Source organism: Myotis davidii, unplaced genomic scaffold (genome assembly GCF_000327345.1).
Source record: "Myotis davidii unplaced genomic scaffold, ASM32734v1 scaffold363, whole genome shotgun sequence".
Lineage (NCBI taxonomy): Eukaryota > Metazoa > Chordata > Mammalia > Chiroptera > Vespertilionidae > Myotis > Myotis davidii.
Window position 1 is genome coordinate 3,848,748 of NW_006294069.1, and position 9,427 is coordinate 3,858,174.

At 45.4% G+C, this 9,427-nt stretch overlaps 1 protein-coding gene across 2 annotated transcripts in view; it reads right to left on the reverse strand.

Moving 5' to 3' along the window:
- The window catches only part of TSR1 (TSR1, 20S rRNA accumulation, homolog (S. cerevisiae)), a 9,691-nt gene extending 1,149 nt beyond the window's left edge, over positions 1 to 8,542 (reverse strand). Inside the window, exons 1-12 of one of the 2 annotated variants that reach the window (XM_006768101.2) lie at positions 8,391 to 8,542; positions 8,119 to 8,222; positions 7,587 to 7,806; positions 7,340 to 7,474; positions 6,577 to 7,001; positions 5,633 to 5,792; positions 5,049 to 5,206; positions 3,925 to 4,121; positions 3,141 to 3,303; positions 2,699 to 2,809; positions 1,868 to 2,000; positions 480 to 596 (exon numbers count right to left, since the gene is read on the reverse strand). In XM_006768101.2, the coding sequence (XP_006768164.1) occupies positions 480 to 596; positions 1,868 to 2,000; positions 2,699 to 2,809; positions 3,141 to 3,303; positions 3,925 to 4,121; positions 5,049 to 5,206; positions 5,633 to 5,792; positions 6,577 to 7,001; positions 7,340 to 7,474; positions 7,587 to 7,806; positions 8,119 to 8,222; positions 8,391 to 8,487 (2,020 nt within the window). In that variant the 5' untranslated portion in view covers positions 8,488 to 8,542. Of the gene's footprint in view, positions 1 to 479; positions 597 to 1,867; positions 2,001 to 2,698; positions 2,810 to 3,140; positions 3,304 to 3,924; positions 4,122 to 5,048; positions 5,207 to 5,632; positions 5,793 to 6,576; positions 7,002 to 7,339; positions 7,475 to 7,586; positions 7,807 to 8,118; positions 8,223 to 8,390 lie in introns of those variants that run through there. The other variant, XM_006768102.1, reaches the window with a different exon arrangement.
- Positions 8,543 to 9,427: the final 885 nt, after the last annotated feature.

Genomic DNA, 9,427 nt, shown 5'->3' on the forward strand with positions numbered 1-9,427 from the left:
GACCCTGTCCCCAACCTATCCTGAATATAACACTTTGAGCAGCTTCTACCAATTAGCTCCAGTTTGCAAGCGAGATCACACCCCATTGCCCAGCTGGTGTGGCTCAGTAGTTGAACATCGATCCATGAACCAAGAGGTCACTGGTTCGATCGCCAGTCAGGGCACATGCCCGGGTTGCAGGCTCAATCCCCAGTATGGGGTGTGCGAGAGGCAGCCGATCGATGATGGTTCTCTCTCATCGACGTTTCTATCTCTCTATTCCTCTTCCTTCCTCTCTTAAAAAAAAAATTAATAAAAATGTATTTTTTTTTTAAAAAAAAGAAAGGATCAAACCCCTGCCTTAGACCCACTGTGAGGCTGAGAATACTGAAAACTATCATCCCCTTCTCTATACCATTTGGCTCCCAAATCTAAATACAGAAAACCATGTTAAGTCTATTAGAGACCTATAGGGCTGTTTACCTGTGAACTCAACTTACCATTGCTATTCTGTTTGAAAAGCAGCACAGATGCAGGAGGAAAAGTGATTGGGGCATATACTGTCACCACCAGGGCCATGTCAGCAGTCAAGAATCTCTGAAATTTATGTTTATCCGCTGCCATAATAAAGGTTAAAAAATAAAAACCAAAAACATTTTAAGGAACCATAGGTAATCCAGAGGCCTGTGAAAAGCTGTATCACTGCAACTCTTACACCCAAGACAGCTTGTGTTTCTCTTCCCAACTAGTTCTCAAAATATTTTCCTGCCTCCATACACCTCAAAGGTACAACCCGACCCTACCACAGTGATTTTTCAGAGGCAGAATTTGAGTCTAGATTACATTTGGGGTTTGAAAAAGTTCTCCAGTGATTCTAATACATATCACCCCTACCTACGTCATTTGGGAATCAGTACTTTATAGAGAATATGTCCACTAAATCAACAGCTCTTAGTCTTGAGAATTGGCAAACATTTTCTATAAAGGGCCAGATAGTAAATATTTTAGGCTTTAGGACCATGGAGTCTCTGTTCTAATTACTCAACTGTCACTGTAGTACAAAAATAGCCAGGACAATATATTTTTCTAAAAAGCAAAACTGTATTCCAACAAAACTTTATAAACAGTAGGAGAGACGTGGCCTAAGGGCTGTATTTTACTGACCTCAGATCTTGGGGACTATCTGGAATTTCTGTTTTTACCTTCAATGAAACCCTCCTCCTTTTTAAATACTGAAGTATAGGGAAGTAAAATATTTTAAGGGAAAGAAAAGTTAATCCCTCATTTAGACAGCATTGGTGGAGAGAACAGAAATTATCCAGAGCTCCCATTAGTACCGCCTTCATCATCTTCCTCTGGCCAGTGCTGAGCTGAGTGTGTAAGTCATGTTCAAAAGCCCCCAAGTTAGTACAAAACTTCCCACTCCTAATTTGTAGCACAATAATTTTTGCCACAAAAGTGTCACCACTCTCCAAACTCTCATCCAGTCTCAACATCTCAGAAGCCACACATCTCTTGCTTAATCTATCTGGGGATGACCCACTAGCCTTCACCCACGCTGCCAATGGCATATCAGATGTCAAGGGTTCCACACTTTGATACATCATTTTTATAAAGCTGCCTCCTCTGACTCAAAATCTACCCTGGAACAAATACTCATGGCAGAGAAACCTCAGCACCACACAGAGGTAGCATCACTGGGATGCTTCAGACAGGTTCAGACATTTTAAATAAACACATCATTGGCTTCTAAACCAGAGTACTGAACATGTCTCTAACCCAGAGACCTAGAATTTGAAACTGTGTGCTCTGTACCACCTCACCTACAGTTACAGTCTCCCAAGAGACAACAGGATAGACAAGAACCCAGAGGCTCCCCACTGCGTACCTGCAGTGTGCTGAGAGAACAGAGGTGAGGCTCGGAAGCGCCTGAACCCACACTGGAAGATCAGCTCCTCTTTGGCTTTCACAGGTTCAGTGTTGCCAGGATGCCGGCTTACCACCATGTTCAGCACTGACATCTGGAGACCAAGTAAGAAAAACAGAACTTCATATCTACAACAGCTTAACCTGAAGGAAGGCAAACCAAACTAACAGGTTCAGATTCACACCTGATGTGGTACAGATGAGACACAGATTCACCTACATTCACACCAACTGGCATTTATACCGAACACAGGCTGGTTTTCAGAGCTTTCATGTACCCATCTGTACTAGTTGACATTCCGGTGTCTAACATGCAAGAGCTCAACATCTGCCACATGCTCAGTGACTTCAAGCCACTCACTCACCACACACCTCAAAATCACACTCATGAAGCCCCCTTTCTTCCTCAACACTTACTCACACTGACCAAAGGCCAGAGCTCTCACATACACTCCAACCTCCATGACTACTGCCTCCGAGAGAAAAGATCCACACCTTGGCATCCACACCCTTTATTTTTAAGGCTGCCAACCCTTGGCTAAAATCTGATCTGACAAGTATACTTATCTCAGAGAAGTCTCAGACCACACAGGTTGCATCATTGAGATGCTCAGACAGGTTCAGACATGTTGGGTTTTAAACCATCATTGACTTCTCCATCACCCCGGTTTAATCCTCAAGGCCTATTTTTTGCATCTCAATGAGCAAAATGCCAGACACAAGTAAAATGTTAGACTGTCAGATAAAACTGGTCAGGATGTTTCAGAACTCCCATTTCCCACAAGACACTAACCTTCTGCTCATGAGGCAGCAAAGAAAACGCGGCCAAGGGTGCCCCGCGCTTGAAATACTCAACCACAGAGACAGGTACTTCAGAGACATGAAGGGTGACGTACCAGCCAACCTGCCAGATAAAGCAGAAAACAGCCACAGTTTCCCTTAAAGCAGCAATAATGATGAAACATTTCTCCAAATATGTTAAAAAGTCTCATAAGGCCAACCCCTGCCCTTCAAAATTGCCTTTCACAGATGCCTCACTTATCCAGATTAAACTTTTCCAGTTAACATATCTGATACCTCCCTTCTCCCAATATCACGCTTATCAATGACTCAGTAGCTCCTCTAATTCAGCTGCGGGCAGCACAAAACTAAGGTACTCTTGCCAAGAGGAGTAAAGGAGGGGGCAGCTTGGCAAACAAAACAAATTGTAGGGATGAAGGAAGGCAGGCAGATACCTCAGCTCCTTCAACATCTTTTTCCTTGATTTCTTTAAAGATGCGTTTCCTTGTATTGGTAAAGTTCTGAAACTGAAAGATCCGAGCATAATCTTGAGGAAGATTTTCCTTAGGATCCCATGGAGATGTCCGGAAGCTCTTGAGGCCTCTGTATCTCTGAAATCTAGAATATAGGAGATTTTAAATAAATTAATAGTCTAATTGATATGGTGCTACGCTTTCACTTAGGTCAATAATATGGCTAAGGTTCTAACTTAAAAGAACTCTTACCACTATTTCTTCAAGATAACCTAATAGCCCAAATCAAGAGCACACTCCAAAACAGTGAACACGTATTTCAGAACCAAACCTGTTTCTCACTGACAAAGGACAAAGTATGCACAGTGGCTCCTTAACCTGAGGAACACGGTCCTTGATAAAAGCCTAACTTCTCTAACGTCCAACAAACTCCCTGAGTTTTCAGACTAATCCCGTGCTTTTATTCTTTTGGTTCTACCCAAATCCCCCCACATCTCCAAACATTCAATTGAGTATTAGTTCACATAGGAAGATTGCTAATTAATCTTATTAAAGTACTGTTAACGTTATTAGTCTACGCCACAGTCTAGAACTTGAACTTGGTAATGTATTAATTTCCTGTATGTATGTCTTATCTTCCCACATATAACATTAGCCTTTCAGGAGCAGAACAATGTTTTTCTTCTTTTGTGTCACACTGACACCTCTGAGCCACATAAATTTAAAATAAAAAATGTATTAATTGATTTTGGAGTTGTTGACTAACCGAATTCTAGCAGCCACATCACGGGGCGTATCTACTTCATCTGGAAACATCTCTTCCAGTCTTTCTTGTTTATATTTTTCTAGCATTTTTTCCTCAGCCTCTTCATCCACTTTCTCATCATATAGATCATCACGCACAGACTCTCCAATAGTCATAGTTTCACATTCCTCCTCTTCTTCCTCTTCACTACTCTCATCCTGTGGAATAAAGGATTGCAGTTTCAGAAGAAACCCACACCTATCTCTACCCTAAAAGCCATTAAGCTAAGAATAATAGTTATTAGACACCTAGTCCAAACCGTATCAATTCTGAGAGACTCAGTTATAAAACAAGTCTCATTCCCGGCAACCACAGTCATTCTTAAAAAACTGACCACAGGCCCTGGGTGGGTAGCTCAGTTGGTCAGAGCACTGTCCTGATGCATACACCAAGGTTGTGGGTTTGATCCCAGTTAGGGCACATACAAGAATCAACCAATGAATGCATAAATAAGTGGAACAGCAGTCCTGGCCAGTTTCTCAGTGGTTAGACTGTGGGCCTGCAGATTGAAGGGTCACAGGTTCGATTCCTGGTCAAGGGCACATACCTGCTTTGCAGGTTCCATCTCAGTCCCCATTTGGGATGCAACAATGATGTGTCTCTCTCATGTCCATGTCTTTCTATCTCTATCTCTCTCTCTCCCCCTCCTTCCCTTCCTCCCACTGTATCTGACAAATCAATGGAAAAAATGTCCTCAGGCCCTGGCTGGTTTGGCTCAGTGGATGGAGCACTGGGCCTGAGGGTCCCGGGTTCAATTCCAGTCGAGGGCACATGCCTAGGTTGTGGGCTCAATCCCCAGCTGGGGGGCATGCAGGAGGCAGCTGATCGATGTTTCTCTCTCATTGATGTTTCTGACTCTCTCTCTCCCTTCCTCGCTGTAAAAAAATCAATAAAATATATTTTTAAAAAATCAAACAATAATTGGAACTACAAATTGATGTTTTTCTCTCCCCCTTTCTAAAAAAAAAAAAAATCAATAAAAATTAAAACAACAACAACTGACAACACATATCTTAAGGTCAGGATTGCACTCTGCCTTGCAGTTGGGGCTGTACACAGAAGGGACTAAGGGACTATTTTCTTACCTGAGATTCCTCTTCCATAAAATCCTCATGTTCTTCATCATCACATTCATCATCTTCCCCACCACTTTCGCCATCCTCATCCAAAATCCATTCAGCTTGGTAGCTGGATGTTCCTTTAGGAACCTTCTTTACCACCTTGGAACTTTCCTTCAAAAAGTCTGTAAAAGCCCAAATGAGTTAAGTAAATTATATACCTCCTTTCCCCTATTACTTTGGGTATTCTCACGTAGGAAAGACCAGATATTGCTGCCAACACCAAAAACTCTAGCAGACACAATAAGCAAAACAGACTACTACTTTCAAATTTAATTCCACTGCCTCAAAACTAGCAACATTTAACTAAATAAACCTTACAACTAATCCCAAGTTGTTTTCATTAGAAAGTAGTAACAAGTGATTTTGAGAAATGAGGCAGAGCTGTGTCCAATGTTTGCTTAAGCAAACAGAAAGCATTTGGGGGACGAGAAGAGACAAACCTCTAAATAAATCCTCATCCCACTCTCTTATAGGTCTTGACCGTGAGCAGCTAGACAAAGTCCACAATTCCAGGCCAGCTGAATTACAAACAAGCTGCCATTACCAACCATTTGCCTCACTCAGTTCCTCCTCAGTGGGCCAGGTTTGCTCCCCCTCCATTGGATCAGGTATAACCTCTGTTTGCAAAGATTCTTGTCTATCAGGGTCTGCCTTCATCAGGACCTTAAGGTCTTCCTCCATGTCAGTTACAGCATCTGTAGCACAAATCTAAAAACAAAAAACAGGTAATGGTCAGTCAAATATTAACGAAAAATCTACTAAATCTAACATGGTAACCAGAAAGATGAAAAAATAACATAGTCCTCACGTAGAAGATGAATGAAATAAATTGAAAGAGAAAGCCAAAATGTGTCAAGTGTTTTCAAATGGTTCTGTTTCCTAGCATTTTAAGCCTATACCTCTGCTTGACTGGAGGCTTTTCAAAATCTGACCCCACTATCTTTTTGTTACATACTGTATCCCCAAGCAAGCTGATTTCTTCAGAGTTCAAAGAAATCCTTTGATCCACCATTATGCTAGGTTCATGTTGTCTCTATATTCTAGGATATTCTTTCATCTCTCTAAAACTTGTAAATCACATTTACCCTACTCAACACCTAGCTGATGTCTGATATCTCTGTGAAGCTTATCAGTCTACTTCCTCAACTCCCACCGCAGGTCTGTACCTCAACCACACTTCCCCAACCTTTATTTCACAGGTGTTTGCCATCTGTTTTTCCTGACCTAATTGTCTGAGGAAAGAGACTACATCTTGTGTCTTCTATAAACCCAGAGCCAACTGCTGTGTAAGGCACCTGCAGAGTGCTGGATAAATATATAACATACCAACATATCTGTAATTGACTAGTGCCTTACTTCTAACTAGCAGTCACCCCCAGGGACTAGGTTAGTTGTCTGGGCATGCAAACTACCTTCTCTGAAGTTAGTTTCCATCATACACCAGCTTACACAGGAAGCAACAATACATACTCTCTAAGAACATCAATCTTACCTCCATCGCCATGCCCGAGTCCTTTTGGGATTTGATCACTCTAGGGTTTAAAGGAAAAGGGTCCATAGGAGCATCTATCTGTTTCATCTGGAAGTCACCATGTCCAATGATGTGCAACAAACTATTTACATTCAGAGTCTGTCCACGAACATAGCCTGAAATTTTCAAGGTCCCCACCAGGTTATTCTCTTCATTAGGCACAAAGTCAGCATCATGAGCAAAAAGATAGGCCCGCCGATCTCGAAAGGCAAGATGCCGCTGCTTCTGGTTAGCCAACTGCCGGAGCAGCATCCCTGCCTCCTGCTGCGTGTCTAACAAAAGGAGCTTGTCATCAGGAAAGCGCTTCTCCACTACTTTACTTAGCTTCTTTCTGGCATCTACTTGTTTCTTCGGTGGGAGGGCAGAAATCCCCTGGACAGCTAGTGCTAGGAGCAAAAGAGAAAAGGGCTTCATGACTTCTTGCTTCACTACATGAAAATTCCCCAAGCAAGTTCACAAAAAAAGCTAACAGTTGTGAGCACAGAGATCACTGGGGAAACCCAACACTCAGCTACCTTGAAGAAATTACAGAGTAAAAGCAAACTTTATACTCTTCTTCCTCTGGGCAAAGGGCAGTCCAGAAATAAAAAGGCACCTCAAAAAAATATTGAATGTAAACTGTAGTTGAAAAAGAAATTTTTAAGGCACATTGATGCCAGTTATAGGTGCACACGAAGGGCTAATTCACTTCCTTCATGGCCTTCAGTATTTCCAAATCACTTACTATAGGTGGGAAGGCCCTGAGCAAAGAGGCAGGAAAGGCAGTAATCCCCGGTGCTGTCCCAGCCTTCTAGGGGGTCGAGGAGGAACAGCATGCTATCAGCCACTTTAGCCAAGTCGAGCACAGTGTGCAGATCTCCTGGAGATAGAAGACAAAGTCAGTAGGAAGAGGTGGTTGGCATCAGCGCATAATACTAAAAAAATATTATCACTACTCATACGCAGTGATAGAAAACATTGTATACTCTAACCTGGCCTTGCAGATGTGAAAAACCACCGATGTTTCAAGCTGGGGCAGAGCAGCATAAAGCTGTGGGTGCTTCCCCATTCATTCAAGTGTACTGTTCCAGCGTCCCTGTCCTGAAGCAGCCGAAAGGCCTCTGGCAGGGAAATCCTGTCGTGCAGGGGCACCACCAGTACCTGATGAGGAGGGCCATCTTTACTGCCCAGCTGCCTCTTCTCTGCCAGAACCTGCAAATAGAAAGGACCAGAGAATATCTCAGTGTTTCAGCACTTCCTTCCATTATTGCCTTTCCAACGTAGGGATGCCCTAACCCGCTTCATTTCTCTTGTAAAAAGCCACGTGTTTATCCTGGGGGGTGGGCAGGAGCTCAGACCAAAGCAAAGGATGCTCTAGCATGAACCTAGACCTGCACAACTAGCATGTGCTCCAGGGTTATTCACCGTCTCCGGCCTGCCCAGGGTCACATTTCTAGTTGGAGGCATTGTCCGCCCTTAGAACAACTGTGAAGCCACACCATCCCCAATCCCTACTCCTCTCACCGCCTCTTTCTTCTGCTTCCGAAGCTGGCTGGCGCGATGCCTCTGGTCTACTCTGCTGAGCTCCTTTCTCACCTTCTTGCTTAGGCTTTTCAGTGCTAGACGGCCTGGAGGGAGATCATAAAGGGGACCAGAATAAGGTCAAGAAAGGGGACCTCTTCTTCCCACCTTAGAGCATTTACGTGGGTCCAGGCCGGAGGTAGGAGCTGAGACTGGGCATGGAGGATAGCAGTTACATCGACTAAGCCCTTCTCCCTCCAACCCTACATTCTCACCCTTGCCGTCCCGCTGCGCGGATCCCCGTCCCCGGTGCCGTCCGCCTTTATGAGCTTTATTCTGTTGCTTGAGCGGACCTGAGCGGTGGGCGGCCATGCTGCCGCTCACGTGGACCAAGTCAGCACTACTTCCGGCCCAGAACGACGGCTTCCGGCCCCTCCCTTAGGGGGCGTGTCCTCCCAGGGGCGGGGCGGGGTTCTCCTCGTCCTCTCGCGAGGGTCCTTGCCTCGGCTCCCGCGCCTTCACAAAACGGCTTCGTAAACTTTTCCCACGCGGCTGTCGGCTTTTGGGGGCTTTCAAACACCGGATGTAGACGCTAAGTTTGAAAGAGGGCTGTTGTGCTCTCCGTGTATTCAGTTTTGCTCTAACAAGTTGCATCACTGAGGACGATGTTGAGTGGCAGCTTCTCCATCCGTGCGGAAGAGGGCAGAGCCCCTCCGCTCTCCCAGCTTTTCACACGCCGCTCCTCACTTTGCAGCAGCCTGTGCGCTGTGTCACTTTGAGCAACGTTTCATGACCCTCATTTCCCTTGTGGTGCTGAAGGCAAGCAAATAGCGTGGAACGCGCTTCTCTAACTTTCACGGGCTCCGCACAGTCCCCGCGGGTCCCGGTTATCCCAACCCGCGCCCCCGCCTCCCACAGAGCTGCAACAAGTGCCGCACTGGGCGCGACGACCCCTGCGACGCCGGGTCGGCCTCCTGAAGCTCCTGTCTCTTGCACTCCCACGCCTACCCACAAGCTTCGCAAGGGAGGGCAGGGGGAGTAGAACAGCGGTGGAGTTCTGGCCTTGCAGCCAGGGGACCACCGCTTCCTTTCCCGTGGCCAAACTGGAGGTGCAGGGGGCTCCCGGAGTTTCCCGTCGGGAAAACGAGCCGGGAGAAATCAGGGAGTGCGCCCAGCTGGACTGAGGCCAGTTACCGCGCGAGCAACTTTCTCTTCAGCCTCAGGGTTCAAGGGTGCGCCTCGCCTCCGGGGTCGCTGTGCCGGCCTGGCTGCAGGTGCTCACAATGCGGGTTCCCGCCCTGGGGACTGAAGC